A 16,879-nucleotide genomic window follows, 5' to 3' on the forward strand; every position below is an offset into this window, starting at 1 on the left:
TCATTAAATATTTCCCAATTACATATAGAAAAATTTAGCATTCATTTTTTAAATTTTGAGTTTCAAATTTTCTCACACCTTCTTCCTCATCCCTTGAAAAGGCAAGCAGTATGATACCATTTATCCATGTGAAGTCATGCAAAACGTATTTCCACATTAGACATGTTGCAAAAGAAAACACACCCAAAAATACCCCAAGAAAAATAAAGTTAAAAAAGTATGATTCAATCTGCACTCAGACATCATCAGTTCTCTCTCCAGAGGTGGATAGTATTTTTCATCATGGATTCTTGGGAATTGTATTGGATTATTGTATTGGTCAGAGTAGCTAAGTTTTTCACACTTGATCATCCTTACAATATTGATGTTACTGTTTACAATGTTCTCCTGGTTCTGCTGATTTTACTTTGCATCAGTTCATTTGTGTCTTTCAAAGTTTTTCTGAAATTATCCCACTCATCATTTCTTATAGCACAATAATATTCCATTACAATCATATACCACAACTTGTTCAGCCATTCCCCAGTTAATGGGCATCCCCAAACTTTACAGTTTTTTACCGTGGTAAACATTTATTAAGCACACACTCTCTGTGCCAGACACCATGCTAAGTTCTGGAAATACAACTGGAGGCAAAAAAAAAGTCCTTGCTCTCAAGGCACTGACTTGCTAATAACTAGCATGACACATAAAAGGAAGCTGGCAAGGACAGGGTGCTGACCAGAGGACTACAGTCTGGTCAAAAATGAAGGACAGCTAACCTAAGTGCTGGTTCTGTCCAGTGTCCCCTCCACCTTCCCTCCAGTCAGAGAATGGGCCTCAGGGTAGGGGATGCTTCCAAAGGGAGAGTGTGAGTTGAAGGGATCTTCCAGAATGAAGAACTTCCTAAAAGCATGATGGAGAAGTGCAGAGGAGTACAGCATGATGGGAAATGTCATCATCCTTCTTCCTACATCAACATCCCATTTCTCTTTAATAATAATCGTATTATAAATGCTTTGAAGTTTGAAAAGCATTTTAAATGTATTCTCTCATTTTTTCCTCAAAACAACCCTGAGATATAGATGCTATTATCTCTATTTTACAGATGAGCAACTGAGGCAAAAATAGATTAACTGTCTTGCCCAGGGTCACAAAGCTAGGAAGTGTCTGAACTCAGGTCTTCCTGACTTCAGGTCTAGCACAATATCCACTTTGGCACCTAGCTACCTAGGTAGCAAATCTGGTAAATTCCTCTTTAACATTTTTGTTTCCAGAAAGCCAGGGCATTATTATGTATTTATCAGATGCCAAAGAAATAAAATAAAAAATTAATTTTTAAAACCTGTTACTTGGTACCCTGTGGGCCCAAGTCTATTTCAGAGCCTCCCTTCACCCTCCTTCAAATAATGAGGTATTACCCAAGCCACTAAAACAACCTTTACAAGGAGGAGAACCATATGAAATGTGTGCTTTGACTGATAAACATTTTTCATTTCTCTTTCAGAATGTCTGCTTCATTTTCCCTCAGTTTTTATACCAGTTCTTCTGTGGATTTTCACAACAGGTGAGTCCCAAAATCTAGATAAGGACTTTGCCTAGCCTGATTCTTTTTTCCCAACATATTGAGAGAATGAGGGTAGGTTGTCATTCGCATGCAACAGGTGACCTTTACAGAAAAGTGAGGAAGGAGATGGAGAAGGATTGATGGAAAAGAGAGGGTTTCCTCCAATGTGATCACCCTCTGAATTGTGTGTGTCTTTCCTTATCCCTATGGCAGACCTGGGGTAGAGGAACATTTGGCAGAACCAAGATAGCATTTCACTTTGGTGGGTCTCTCATTGAATTTTAGCTCTCTAAACCATCTCAAAGTATTCTAAATATTCTAACACTAATATCGTGCTTGCTTTCTGTGCAGTCACAGCAGTGACAAAGGGATTAATTCTCTGCTGGGCCTGGGTAAACAGGAAACGGGGTAGCCTCCCCACTTTAGTTTGATGGAGTAGCTTAGGAGTAGAGTGCCTTCTGATTCCAAGAGTCAAAATCCACTCCAGTGTCCCTTCAGTCCAAATCCCTTTGCTCTGCCCTTTTTGGTGAGTTTTGTTAGCATATCCAATAGCGAGACAGGTCATCCTGGGTTGATAGGGTGAGGACATCCCCGTAAGCGTTATTGGGAACCCTTCCCTTTTTATAGAAACTCTTCACCAATCCACATTGTTGGGAGCAATTTTAATGGTGAATATTTTGGTGGTTATTGGTATTTGGTCTCTGTATGTGCTAAGGTGAAATGGTTGTCCTGAGATTATAGGGTGAGGACAGCCTTCCTTTTCATAGGGACTCTTCAGCTATTGGCATTATCAGGTATAATTTTAATCCTAACTACATAAAAGTTTAGAGGAAGGCCTTGATTAGTCTTCCTTATGCAGGATATCCCTCCAGTCTTAGTGCGGTTGTAAGCCGTAGCATGTGTGGTTCTTTGTAGAATTAAACCATTCCCAGTTACAGTAGATGTATGTTTTGATTATTTTTTTTAATGCAAAGGTGTATGTGTTGCTTTAAAAAGAAAAACGATTCTTTTTTTCTTCAGCCTTTATATGATACTGCGTATCTAACGCTGTACAATATCAGCTTCACTTCCCTTCCCATCCTCATGTACAGTCTGATGGAGCAGCATGTCAGCAGCGATATGCTCAAGAGAGACCCTTCACTGTACAGGTAACACCGCTGAGATAACGGCTTAGTAAAATGACTTGTTGAGAGCATCTGCTGCTAGCAAAGATTCCTAAGTGGGAAATCACCCAAGTTAAATAACGTACCTTTATTATGTGCACGTGGTTTGTGCTCCATTCATCATGCATATTATTAAGTCATTTTGTGTCCTATGTTTTCTGGTGAAGTTATAACTCTGAAACAAGAAGAGCAACAGTAGTTGATGTTAATATAGCCGTTTAAAGTCGGCAGAGTAATGTGCTACTTCAAAGCATTTTATCTTATAGATTTCCTGCCTACATTTCCCTTAAAAAGAAAACAAAAGGTGTATTATTTCAGAGGGGAAAGAGAATTGTTTGTCTTTTAGTGAACCTTACCTCACTTGACCCCTTTATGCTAAAGGGAGTCCTTCTTTCTTCTTCTTCTTTTTTTTTTTTTTTTTTTTTAACAGAACTAGGCCTTTGATTTCATTGGTATGGGGCACTCTCAAAGACAACTCCCTTGGCCAGTGCTGATCAGAGCCTGCTCTGTGACTTAGAATCCAGGAGAATTACCTGGTGGGCCAAGGCACTAAGAGAAGTGACTTGCCCAGAAACACATAGCCAGTGGATACATCAGGTGGAACGTGAACCCAGTTTGACTCAGTGGCCAAACTCTTTATCCACCTTGTCATGCTGCTTCTCTTAATTCCAGGTCAAGGGAAAATTGGCCTATCTTATGTTTCCATTGGGACTTTTGACAAATGTGATTCCTTGCTTTAATTCTGTGATGGATTATAGGAATCTACTGACTGCTGTGTTTCTTCTTCCAATAATAACTTGTATATAATCAAAGAGTATCCTGGGATAATGAACCACAGAAATGAAGACTCAGATTAGGGAGAAAAAAGGCCAGAAATCTCCAATGAGTTTTATTGTTGGGTTAGTGCACATTGACTGGCTTAATGCATAAAGATGGGAAGAAATAAAATTATGTTTGTGAGTAGATTTGCATTTATGTGTGGGTGTGTGTATAGATAATCACATATATCTGATTATAACATTTATGTACATGCACGTGTGTGTGTGTATACACACACATTGTGCACATATATAGGCATATAGAGAAGAAATATTTAAATATTCTCTTTTCGTGACTTTTTGAGAATAGTATTTGTTGGAAAGCGAAAGAGCTTGATCAGCCACTCAGGCAGCAAATTAACAGTATCAATGTACAACATAAGGCAACATTGTGTAGTGGAGCCATGGCTTAGGAGTCAGAAGATGTGAGTTCAAACCTCAGTCAGGCCACCTCATACTAAGTAGCCATTTGGCCTTAGACAAGTCACACAAGCTTCAGTGTTCTCATCTGTAAAATGGGAAAAAATAATATTGGTACTAATTACCTCCTCCTTGTTGTGGGCAAAATGATTTGTAAACCTTGAAGTGCTATATAAATGTGAGTTGTTTTGTGATTGTTATGGAGTTACTAGGAAGATAATACATTGAGGAGGTAGAATCTGAATGGGCTCTGCTGGTTGGAGCTCATTGGGAGAGGGGATTCCAGACAGGGAGACTTTTCTTTAGCATATTCATTAGAATCCTAGGATAAGGCGTTTAGCTGTTACAGACATTTGGATACACTGAATATCCAGGTGTGACTCCTCAAAGAGAGCTAGAAAGTTAATAAATTACTGCATGGCCTAGTGAATGAAAGACCTTCCTGAAGATGGAAAGGCCTGATTGAGTCCTGCCTCTGACACATAATTACCTCTGTGACCATATACAAGTCACTGAAATTCTCCGTATTCCAGACACTCTCTTTAAGCTTTTGTGCTACAGACAAATTGCTGATCCACATCAGTAGAAAGAATTTCTACTGAGTAGTTCCTCACCCTGATAAAATCAATGATCTAGTGAGGGAAGAGCTAATCATATTCCTCAACACCAGTATTTTAAGATGGAGAGTGGGGAATGGGAAGGATGTCTGCCAACCTTGGGTTAAAAAACAATCTTCTTAAATTTTGTTTTGTGTAGGGATATTGCCAAGAATGCTCTACTTCGCTGGCGAGTATTCATTTATTGGACATTCTTGGGTGTATTTGATGCTCTGGTATTTTTCTTTGGTGCTTATTTGATGCTTGAAAATACGGCAATGACCATCAATGGACATGTGAGTATTTTACTTGATTGATGTTGGTTTTAGAGGAAAAGAACTTTGCAATCCTGAATGATCATTTTTATCAGTATAGTATTTCGGGGTTGCTTGGGAAGACTTCCATTGGGTTTTTGCATAATAGAATGATGCTGGAAATGGTTTTGTGTCTTTAGTGGAGATGCTGCAATAAAAAGCGAAATATCTTATGTTAAGTTGATAAATGAATGGAGTCCTGTGTATAGCAGTGTTTTGATTGTGGAGAAGTAGTTTATCCGATTTGTTCTTTCTGTAACTAACATTTCATCATTAGCTGTTTACCCTCTGTCTCAGGTAAGTTGTTAGTGTGCTTTGTTGTTAGTTGAGTGTTATTTCGTATTTAGTATATTTCATTTTTCCATGTGACATTATTTTAATAATATTTTCTATACAGTTAATGGATTTGTTTTTTATATACATTCTTCATTCTAGTTGTTGACACATTTTCTGGGGGGTTGTTTTATTTTTATCTTGCTTTTTTTCCCCTTTTTGCTACTTGCTTCTCTTCCTACCCTCAGATAATGACTACCAGCACACACATGGTAAGAGGATTGTGGTTTTGTCCCTTTCTCTGTGTTCTTGGACCACATCACAAATAAAATATTTCTCGTAAATATTTTCAAATGTGACTTTTTCAGTGTGCTTTACTAGTTGAAATATTCCTAGCTGCTGCTTTCTTTCCAGTTGCTTTTAGGAATAAAGTTGTCTTAATAGAAGATCAAGAGTATCTATGTGTACATTTGACCATCTTTTAATGGTTAATGCTTTTTCTTGTTTCCCTGAGCTCAGCTGAGCCAAGTGTTTGAGGGTTTTTTTGTTTGTCTGTTTGTCTGTTTGCTTTAGATGTCTAAATTTCTCTTGGCTTTAATAAAAAGATAAATACATGTAGATATGACTAATAATATTCGATAGAACCTCACTGGGAAACTCATTTGTGAATGTTATGTGCTCAGACTGCCTAAGAGAGTGTTGAGGCAGCAAGTGAGAGTCTTCAAAGTGGCTCTTCTTGGCTTCCCTAAATATTAAGTAATCCCTCCAAATAGACAAGTCAGTAACGGATAAAGAAAAATTACTTTCTTCCATCCCCTTCCTACAGTCTACTTCATCCCCACCCCTAAGAGTGAACCCAAGTCATGAGATCATGAATTAGAGCTGGAAGGTCTCCTCCCAGGGAGGGGAACCTATGGCCTTGAGGTCACATGTGACCCTCTAGGTCCTCAGGTGCGGCCATTTGACTGAATCCAAACTTCATAGAACAAATCCCATTGATAAAAGAAATTGTTCTGTAAAACTTTGACTCAGTTGAAGGGCCGCCTCCAAGGTCCACTCTCCTCATTTCATAGATGAGGTTCTCCCAACTCCATTTACACTGTCCTTTCTCCTCCGCTACCAGTTCTTTGGTAAGTTTTGTACCCCTGTGGTTCTTCCTCTTCCACTCATATAGCTATTTACCTTATTAGAGTCTATTAGATTGAGATCCAGATGTCTTAATGCCTGTGACTTGTCTCCTAGATCTCGTTTAATCCTGTTTTCATCCATGTGACTAGAAGCTCTGTTGTCTTTCCATGGGACTCAAATCAGTTGCACTGAAATGATCTGTTGAATTATCCAGATCTTTTTCTGCTTGCTCTTCTGATCTCTCTATTTCTGTAATTTCTCATTTGTCTTGGTCCGTGTCTATGGTTTAACAGTTGCTACAATCCCCAAATGCCACCTGGCCTTATTAGATTCAGACCAACCATGTAGTTTTCGATGGAGCTGTCTTTAGTGCTTTTATGTAGCTGCTTCAGAGCTTGCTTATGGGTCAAGCTGTAAGTAAGTGACTTGCATGCAACTCAAAGAGCTGAGATACCACAACCTAAAAACTGAAATTTCCAAAGGATTTCCAACTGATGTTGAAGGGTAAAGTTCCTATGGATGGGAAGTGATTATTTTGTAAAATGCAAATGGATTTACCCTCTATTTTAGAAAAACATTTTTTAAAAAAGTAGATATGAATTTCCCATTTATGAGGCTGATGGTCAGGCGAAACCATATGGCCAATAATACGTTGCTGGATGTGAAGTACCTATTCTTAGTTGTGTGTTGAAGGTGTAAAACCCTATATGCTATGATAGGATCCAGCAAAGCTAAAGATTTCAAAATGGAAGACAGATAGAGTAGATAGGTTTTTTTTCTGGATGACCAACTTCTATTTAGTTTGGTCACTTGAGACCTGGAGCTGTTGCTAAATGTTAGCTGAATAGTGATAGAAGTTTAAGCAGGTAATTTCACTAAAGCTCTCAGGCACAGCCCAAAGCATATGTGATGATGCTTTGTTAGAAGGCTGATCCAGAAGACTAATGAACCCTCTAGCAATGTTCCCATTAGAATCAGAAGGTCCCCTGCCACCACGGTCTTTGAAGTTCCTATTCTGTCTTTTGTCATTGGTGGGGAATAGTTTTTGAAAGGCGTTTGTCCCTGAGAATGTTGATCTAGCATCTTTAAAGAATGGTGCATTAAAAAAACAAAATCATGATTGGAGCTTTTTTGGGGGGGGAGGGGGTTGTCCTTGGCCCTAAACATTTCTCATAGTAGTTCCATTTATTGATATTGCAAGATATTGCACAGCTCACTTGCAGGAGCTGTAATCCGTTTTTATCATTATTAGTTCAGCAGTACAGTATTCCTCACAGAATACTTACAAATTTGGAATGTGTTAATCGTAGACATCTGTAAACATCAAGAACAAAATGGAATTGTGTGGGCGCAGAAAAAATTCTGCAAGACAAACTTAATCACTTTCTTAGTAAAAGCACTGAAAGAGTAAGTGAAAGGAATATAAGAAATGCTCCTAAAGGAACCATTTCTGAGAAAACTGATAAATCATTGCCTCATGGAATTTCACTTATAAATGAAATTTAAATTAGTTTGGGCTTGAAAACCTGGACAAGAATTGAAACTTGCTAAAAGGTTCCCCCAATAAAATTGGCTAATACAGAATACAGTAAGTTGGAGAAATCTCCGGCGTACCAATGATGATTGGTACTAGACCTCAGTTTATTTTAACATCTCCATTAATAGTTTAGGTGAGATGGTAAAGTTAATTAAATATATAGATGGTGCCAATGAGATGTATTAAAACAAGTTGAAAATTGTGTCCAGTAAGTATTCTTTGGGACCTAAGATTATAAGAAACATGAGATTCATTACAAAAAGTTGATTCCACTTGGACATTTTTTTTTCCTTTTCTGTGGAAAAACACTTTGAAAGAAAAAAGTATCAGAGGAAGACATGAGCCCTCATCATTTATGCTCCTTCTCTCCCCATCTCCATACTAAAGGAAATAGTACAAAAACCTAAACTAACACAGCCTGATAAGTAGATGGAATCGAGGTCCCTTTGTAATAGCAGCAACTTGATATCCCTGAGGTCTTTGGCTTATAGTTTGAGAATATTGCCAGTGAATACCATTCATGGTCTTAGCACTGAGCTGAGGTGTTAGGTGATGATGGCCAAAGGTGTGGTCCTTCCCTGGATAGGAAAAGGCAGATTTTCTTTTAAATGGATAGGGCCAATCCACTCTGCCACCTCCCTTTTTTCTTGATTCTTCATCTGATCATTTTATTTTTACTGTGAGGGAGGATGCCTGTTGTCCCATGGTTAACTGTCTCTTGTTAAACCAGACAAAACCCTGTTGTCAAGAGAGTGAAAATGCAGATCTCTGTGCCACCTCTGAAAAGCTCCTAATCCCTAGTCTTAATAGCAGCCAAAGGGAAGGTCCAAATGTATCTCCCCAGGCCTTAATTAGAACTATATCTCTTTTCTTCTACTGCTTCTTACTCCTGTTAGAAGACAGAGCTAATAAATAGAAAAGTGTATAAGTCAGGAGTAGCTCCCTCCTATCCCCAAATAAAGAAATTAAAATAAACTAAAATCCATGTTTTATTCTCATTTAACCCTTTTAGTTTTCTAGCTTGTTGACTTTAATAAAACATATTTTGTTATAATAAATACCAATGTTATTGTCTTATAGTTAAATGGTTACTATGGGAAACAGCCTTTAATATAGGAATAATTCACAGATGTGGACAAATTTTAGCATTGTGTACCTCTTTAATCTGAGGAGAATGAAGGATTAAAAACCTAGGCTGGAAGATAGATTCATTGAGCCTACTTTTAACAAAGAAGAAAATCATTTTGAGTAGGTACTACTCTTTTTTCATGTCTTCAACAGATATGCATTAAGTTCCTACTAGTAATCATAGACTAATAGAATGTCAGAGCCAGAAGAGACCTTAGAGATGGTCCAGTTCAACCTCTTCATAAATGAGAAAACTGAGGCCCGGGGATGTTAACCCAAAGCTAATTCATATCCTTATTGCCACATATCTGGACTGTTGGAATAACTTCTAAATTACACTTCTGCCTCTCCTCATTTCTACCTCCAGTACATCATGCATGACACTGCACAAAACACCACCTTGATAATACAATCCCCTTGTTAAAAAAACTTCCAAGCCGATATCAAGTCCATTTCGTTAACTTGATATTCAAGGTCTTACAGAGTATGATCAAAAACGACCCTTCCAACCTCATCCCCTGCTATTTTTCTCTTAATGAACTTTTCATTTTAGCCAAACAAGTCTATTCATTGGCCCCTCTAAAGTGTTTCACTTTCTGCAGCCTTTTATGCTGTTCCCCTGCCCTGTGATGTCCTCTTCTTTGTTTCCAGATCTTATACAGACTTAAAGTCCCAGCTCAGCTCCCTTCTTTTCCATGAAGCTTGCACCGGCTGCCATTGCAGCGCATAGTTATCTTTCTTTTTGATTGTATAGCTCTCGTATTTTTAACACTTGTGTCATTGTTCTTTGGCTTCCCAACCAGACTGTAAGCTCCATGAGGGTAGGAGCCAAATCTTATCTAATTTATATCCTCCTCAGTTCTTGGCACAGTACACAGCACACAGCAGGCACCCACTAAGCGACTGGCTGATCCCTACAGGTAGTGATTCCCTAGTGATCTAAGGAAGTTAATACATGTCCACATAGGTCATTTTATTTTATTGAAAAGACTTGGAAAAATTAGTTTAAGCACATAGTGAAAGCAGGTTCAGAAACTCAACTAAGGCTCTGCATGATCTCCCTGGGCCTCCATCTGTGAAACTGGATCATAGGTTTTCATGAGAGATCATGATGCCCAATTTCCTCATTTTAGATATGGGGAAGCTAAAGCCCAAAGGGGCAAAGTGGCCCCGGGTGTGATGCCATAGGAATGATCCTTCATCGAGGAATGCTACCTTAATCAGTCCTCCCTTCTTCAAAGAGATGTTTTGGGAGTGCGTTAGACTAAGGAACTAAATCACGTAATAGTAGAAAGCATTATTATATTAGCTATATTATGCATACTATGTTTCTAGCTTTTTTTTCTTTTTTACAATATAGAGAACGCATTTTTAACCTACTATATTTGTTCCCAAGATATGTACTTAGTTTTATGTACTGTTGTTTACTTCAAAGGTTCATAAAATTTTTGAAGTACTTTTTTTGTGCCAGTACATGGGTTTAAATTAATATATTGGTCCGTTGTTCTAGTCAAAAAAGGAAGAGTCCCAGTTCTGGGGACAATCATAATTTCGAGGTAGAATGTAAGAGAATATGATGATAGCAGAAATACTTTTCCAAGAAGGTTACAGCCAACATAGTTCCTTGAGAAGTGAGTACTGGAAACGTGCCTTAAGAAACAGTTCTTCCCAGAATTAGAAATTAGAGAAGAACATGGTTCTGACTCTGTGACTGATTCATTCTTTTTTATCTTCGTTATCTCTCCATTGAAGTTAGTCCTTTTTGATAGAGACCGTACTTGGCTAGGTATTCTTAAGCAAAAGCTGATTCCTCATCGATAGGTGGTTGACTTTGTATAATTCACAAGTGTATGGTTTTCATGGGTTATAATTCACCCTCACTTTGACCAGTCTCAGCTTTTCATGTCATAATTCAGAAGCCTCTGAAATAGGAGAGACTCAGAGCCACTGTACTCCCTGCCTGTCTTTTGCTCTGTCCTTGTGGCCAGACTTCTTTTGCCTCCCAGAAGTCTGTCTCCTCAGTTTCAATGTGGAGAGGCCTAAGTTCTAGGAGTCTGCATTCAAACTGAGTGCTTCAGGGGCCTCTTCCCACCACGCGCAGCCCCTTCCTAACTGGCCTGCTTTCCTTTCTCATCCTTTTGACTCATCATATTTCAGAACTGTTATCACCTCCTCCTGTTAACGTTACTTATCTTGGAAATGCCTGTTGTTCTTACTGAAAGTGATCGAGGATCCAAGTCCCTAAAAACAATTGGCAGTCAGATTAATACACATAGGTCAGAGGCTTTTGAAGAGTAAGACATGAGCCCTTCAACATGACCGCAAAGCAAGGTTTATTTAGGTAACCAGACGTGCCTGTTGCTACCAAATACCAAAAAAATTCCTAGTTTGGAATCTACTAAAGCATATAATTTTATTATTTAAAATTATTTTAATTTAAATTTAATTTAAATTTAAAAATTTATTATTATTTAAAAATCTTTTGCTGATCTATATGTATTATTTTCAGTATTACTGACATTTTAACATTTATTATAGTGTACAGTGTAGAGGGGCAGCTAGGTGGTGCAGTAGATACAGTGCTGACCTTGGAGTCCCGAGGAGCTGAGTTCAAATGTGACCTCAGACACTTACTTGACTGGGTGACCCTGGGCAAGTCACTTAATCCTGTTTTTTTTTTCAGTTCCTCATCTGTAAAATGAGCTGGAGAAGGAAATGGCAAACCACTCCAGTATATTTGCCAAGACAACCCCAAATGGGGTCACAGAGTCAGACACAACTGAAAACAGTTGAACAACACACAGTGTACTGTGTGATGCTCTTAAATATCTACTTTGACACATCTATAATATTTATATCATTATATATTTTATTATTTATATTATGTTTGTTAATTTATGTATTTAATGTAATTACATATTTTATAAAAATTTAATATTTAAATAAATTTTTTTTAAGGAAAAAAGAGTTCAAGATAGGTAAAATGAGTGGGTTGGGAGACAGTAGTCAAGTAATTTAAATAGGGGTTAGGGCAGTGTTAGAGAGAAAAAGTCCTTTGCATCAGGACATAATCATTGCCACTTCCTGTGATTAATTACAAAAAGAATCAGCATGGAATTGTGGATAGAAGATCAACAGTTTTCCAGGACTTTAAGATATGGATGAGTTATCCATCTGCATTGGTGGTAGGAGGGTCGACATCAGGAGTTCCTTGTCCCAGTGAAATCCCAGGTCTTCTCAGGTATTATCAGAAATTATTCCTGGGGTTGCTGTTGACTTGAGCATAGATGTGTTTATACCCAAGGATGACAGTGAAGCTTGTTCTATTCAAAGGGTTGCTTTTTGGTGTGAAGAGTGATGCTGCTATGTGGTCAACAGATGACTTGAGATATGTTTTCCTGCCAAACAGGTATTTGGAAACTGGACCTTTGGAACAATGGTGTTCACTGTGTTGGTATTTACAGTTACACTAAAGGTAAGGTCATCGATATTAATATTTTATCTGCTGGTCTGATAATCAGTAATATACATAGGTATATACACTTAGCTTCAGGTTTCCTCATCCATAACCTCCTTCCAGAATGAACTAATCCTATAACCAGTGATCAGCTATGGTCATAGCCTACCAAAAAGTATATGCTGCCTCCTTTGGGCCCAACTAGTTTAGGAGGTATAATTTAACCATCTTTAATTAAATCCAATGTATAAAAATTTGAATTTATACAAAAGATACATTAGGAAGTGAAGACACACTCACTTCACAGAAGGATTCATATTAGGATTCTTTTAGAAAGCAAGTACTCTGATATTTTAAAACATTTTATTTACATGAATTAAGATTTTTACAAAACTTTTCAGGAAATCTTAGATAGCACAAAGTTTGCCAGTGCTCTGGAAAACTAACTGATCATATGATCACTGTGGGGTCACTGAAACCGAAAGAAAAGCCTCATCGACAAAGCTCAACACTGGTGCTTGGAGGGACCTGGCTCCAGTACTTGGAGCACTGTGTTAACATGAGCCCTTTGCAATTTCCCTAAGACCTTCTAGGTTGAGAAATACTTACATAACTAGAGATCCTCCAAACCCAATGTAAGAAATGCCAGAAGGAGTTCCCTTTCACCCCAGGTGCACTCCTTGTCTCTGTGAGACAGGTTTCTTTTGTTGCCCAAAACTGGCATAGCTAAAAAGCTAAATGCATCGAGCTTTCTTCAGTAATTTTAAGGTTTCCTTCACTGTCTTGTTCTAGCTTGCCACTGGTTAATGGCACCAACACCAATCACTCTTTTTTTTTTTGTCCCTTTTAGCTTGCCCTCGATACACACTACTGGACTTGGATAAATCATTTTGTTATTTGGGGATCTCTGATTTTCTACATTGTCTTTTCTCTACTCTGGGGAGGAATTATCTGGTAAGGATATAGTCAAATCATTTTTGAGGTCCTTAAAAGCACTTGGCTTTAAAAAAAAAAATTTTATATTTAAGTATCAAATAGCCTCCTTTCACTGTCAAGATATAGACCTGGGCCAAAAATCATCTCTTGCATTTGAGGTACAATGATAGGCCCAGTAGTATGTTCCTACCACCTATTCTTCTCCTTCTGCCAGCTCCCTTTACCCCTTTTTTCTATAAATCTCTTCTTAGGGAGATCTTTCATAGCTTGGGAACATGGAACCTTAGATCTATCTTAAGAATCCCTAGACAGTACCCAGCAAAACTGAGTATAATCCTTCAGGGTAAAAAATGGTCATTCAATGAAATAGGGGATTTTCAAGCATTCCTGAGGAAAAGACCAGAGCTGAATATAAAATTTGACTTTCAAATACAAGACTCAAGTGAAACATGGAAGAGGTAAACAGGAAAGAGAAATCATAAGAGACTTATTAAGGTTGAACTGTTTACATTCCTGCAGGGGAAGATGATATTTGTAACTCATGAGTCCTTTGTCAGTATTAGGGTAGTGGGAGGGGAAAAAATTATATGTATGTATAGATAGATAGATAGAGGGCACAGGGTGAGTTGAAGATGAAGGGATGATATCTGGAAAATAAAATTAAGGGGTGAGAGAGGATTATACTGGAAGAAGGAGAAAGGGAGAAGTAGAATGGGGTAAATTATCTTACATGAAACAGACAAGAAAAGGCTTTTACAGTGGAAGGAAAATGGGGGAAGGTGAGAGGGAATGAGTGAATCTTATTCTCATAGGATTTGGCTTAAGGAGGGAATAACATACACAATGGGTTATGGAAATCTATCTTACCTTACCGGAAACTAAGAGGGGAAGGGGACAAGAGAGCAGGGGGTTGATAGAGGGGAGGGCAGATTGGGGGAGGGGTAATCAAAAGCAAACACTTCTGAGGAGGGACAGGGCCAAAAGAGAGAATAGAATAAATGGGGATAGGATAGGATGAAGGGAAATATACTTAGTTTTTCACAACAGGACTACTATGGAAATGTTTTGCATGACTACACGTCTATAACCTGTATCGAGATGCTTGCCTTTTCAATGAGGGTGGGTGGGGAGGGAGGAAAGGAGAAAATTTGTAACCCAAAGTTTTAAAAACACATGTTAAAAATAAAAAAAAATTAAAAAAAAAAAGAATCTGTAGACAGTTCTAAAGAAATTTACATAGGAACCCTTACCTACCTGGGTTTAGATCAACAGTGCATCATTTACTTTAATATTTCGAAATTGGAGATTTTTTTCCCCTTAGTTAAGTAGAGAAGAATTAATTAAACATCCTGAGTTTGACTAGGTTTAGAAGTCCTTCTTAAACTAGCCACTGGACAAAATATACAAATCGGCAGTGTAGCCAAGAGTCCTCTCAGTCACTTGCAGAACTCTAAAATTCTTCTGCCAAAACCTTTCCCTCTCACTTGCTATATGCCTTTATTATATGTTGTAATACAAATAATGGATTCCTGCTAAATGGGAAACACTGTCCTGGACTCCTCCTCACTGACCTTACTTAGACTATACTCACCAGTTGCCAGTGTTGGGTTACCACCACTGTTCATTTTCTCCTCAGGGCTAAGGAGCATGGCTAAAGAAAAATATGGCAACCAAGGTCACATTCTTGCTATCTCATCCCAACTGAGCCCATCCTGATTCTCAGTAGTCCTTTTATGCATCTCCTGTTGACAATGAAATTCTCCATAGAAACTCCTATAAATCCTTTCTGCTTTCTCAGGTTCTTGTCCCCACCTCCAGCACTCTCCCAGAATGATTTTTTTTTCTTTATTCAGATTGAGACTGTCTAAGAAGAATTACACACGTGTCCAATTTTTCACGTCAAAATGTATTGGTATTGCTCCTTTTACTCTGTCTTAAGAAGTTCCTCCCTCTTTTTCAGAGTTAACCTGTCTTCTTGATGCCATCTCCTTCCTCATCCACCAGGATTTTGTTCCCACGGTTGTCCCATCTTAATGTTATGTCTTTAGTCTCTTCTGCTTCACTGGCTTTGAACCCTCTGCCTTCATCCATGTTCAGGTCTCCTCTATGCTTAAAGTATAAATGAAAGACAGACAAAAACTCCTCCTGCCTCCTGAAGCTTCCTTTCAGTTTTTCTCCTTTTTCAGGCTAACTCCTCATTGCCTCATTACCTACTGACCCCCTCAAAGCCTGACTTTTCCTTCTATTGAACTTTCTCTCTCAAAAGAGTCTTAATGACTCCTTTGCTCGGTTGGCCTTCTCTTTAACCTCTCTATAGCATTTGACATTGCTGACCATCCTTTCATTACTAAATTGAATCCATTTCCTCTTTAATTTCAGTATTTAGAGAGATTTCTGGATTATTGTCGTACTTCTCTGCTCCTTCTCTGTCTCCTTCATTTACTTCTTTTTTGTCTTTTTCCCTTTCTTTGTGCTTTTCCTCAGTGATCTTGTGCATTCTCACAACTCTCACTTGTATTGGTATAGTTTCCCAGTCTATATCTTCAGCCCTGATTTATCTTTGATCTTTTACCTTTATTTATTATTGTCTTTATTATTTATCTGTACTCCTGCACTTCCAATTGTCTGCTAGACATTTCTGGTTGGTTATCCTGTTGCTACCCCAAACTAAAATCAAGCCTTTTGCCCACCAAAGAGCTTTATAGACTGGAACAATCACAACTCATGTGTGTTACTTAATGTCATTTCATTGTTGTTGAGCTCCCATCTCGTCCTGTATCCTGGAAAAAACAAATCCCTGTAACCCACAATAATACTCTCCAAGGTTTTTGAAGTCATTTTGCCTGACTAGATTTTCCATCTAAACATTTTTTGGCATTTTTATCAATGTTTGTTGGAGCAACCTACAAATGAATTTTAAAATCTACACCTCTGGGAGGTGGGTTTAAACCTTTCATCAGCAAACGGTCACCCATCCAATTGGGGACCCCTTGGAGCCAAAAGAGATTCGAGCTTCATAGTTTCTGAGCCCTCCTTCTGGGATCTGGAGACACAGGATGAAGTTGATACTGTTCCATTGATCCTGATAAGGACCAAAGAACCCTCCGAGAGCACTAGTGACCTCTCCGAAGCAGTGGGCAGGGTAGGGATCCTTTCTTGGGATTGTGCCTTCACCAAGAGGTGATGTTTAATGCTCAGGCTGCCATAGGGGAACTTGGTACTGGAATCAAGACTGAACTACACTGGTGGACTCTTGCACCTCCAATTTTAGGCCCCTCTAGGAAAGAAGACAATCCTCTGATTTACCCCTGCCTTCAAATAAAAATTTAGCAATTTGTTCATATAGTCTGCTTCTCATCCATGAGGCAGGAGTTGGGGAAGGGAGAATGTGTATAAATGAAATGAGACATTTTTGCCGTTACTACCTCCATTTTTGCCTTCTTTTCTCAGGTGGCCATAAAGTATATTTTCTTCTTTTCTCTCCAAAATTCATTATTTCCTTTCATCATTAATGAGGCATCTAGATGGTGCAATGAATAGAGTGTTGGACTTGGAGTCCAGAA

The 16,879-nt window shown here is 38.4% G+C and overlaps 1 protein-coding gene across 8 annotated transcripts in view; it reads left to right on the top strand.

The window, feature by feature from the left end:
* Window positions 1–16,879, top strand: part of LOC114046189 (probable phospholipid-transporting ATPase IH) — a 222,872-nt gene that overhangs the window by 190,741 nt on the left and 15,252 nt on the right. For all 8 annotated transcript variants that reach the window (XR_003569472.1, XM_027866424.1, XM_027866425.1 and 5 more), the window contains 5 exons: window positions 1,487–1,546; window positions 2,567–2,694; window positions 4,704–4,839; window positions 12,333–12,398; window positions 13,231–13,334. Coding sequence is in view for 7 of the 8 variants with exons in the window: in XM_027866424.1 (XP_027722225.1) it covers window positions 1,487–1,546; window positions 2,567–2,694; window positions 4,704–4,839; window positions 12,333–12,398; window positions 13,231–13,334 (494 nt within the window). In the remaining variant the exon portion in view is untranslated. The remainder of the gene's footprint in view (window positions 1–1,486; window positions 1,547–2,566; window positions 2,695–4,703; window positions 4,840–12,332; window positions 12,399–13,230; window positions 13,335–16,879) is intronic.

This window comes from Vombatus ursinus, unplaced genomic scaffold (genome assembly GCF_900497805.2).
Source record: "Vombatus ursinus unplaced genomic scaffold, bare-nosed wombat genome assembly UNPS02014781.1, whole genome shotgun sequence".
In the NCBI taxonomy this organism is placed as follows: domain Eukaryota; kingdom Metazoa; phylum Chordata; class Mammalia; order Diprotodontia; family Vombatidae; genus Vombatus; species Vombatus ursinus.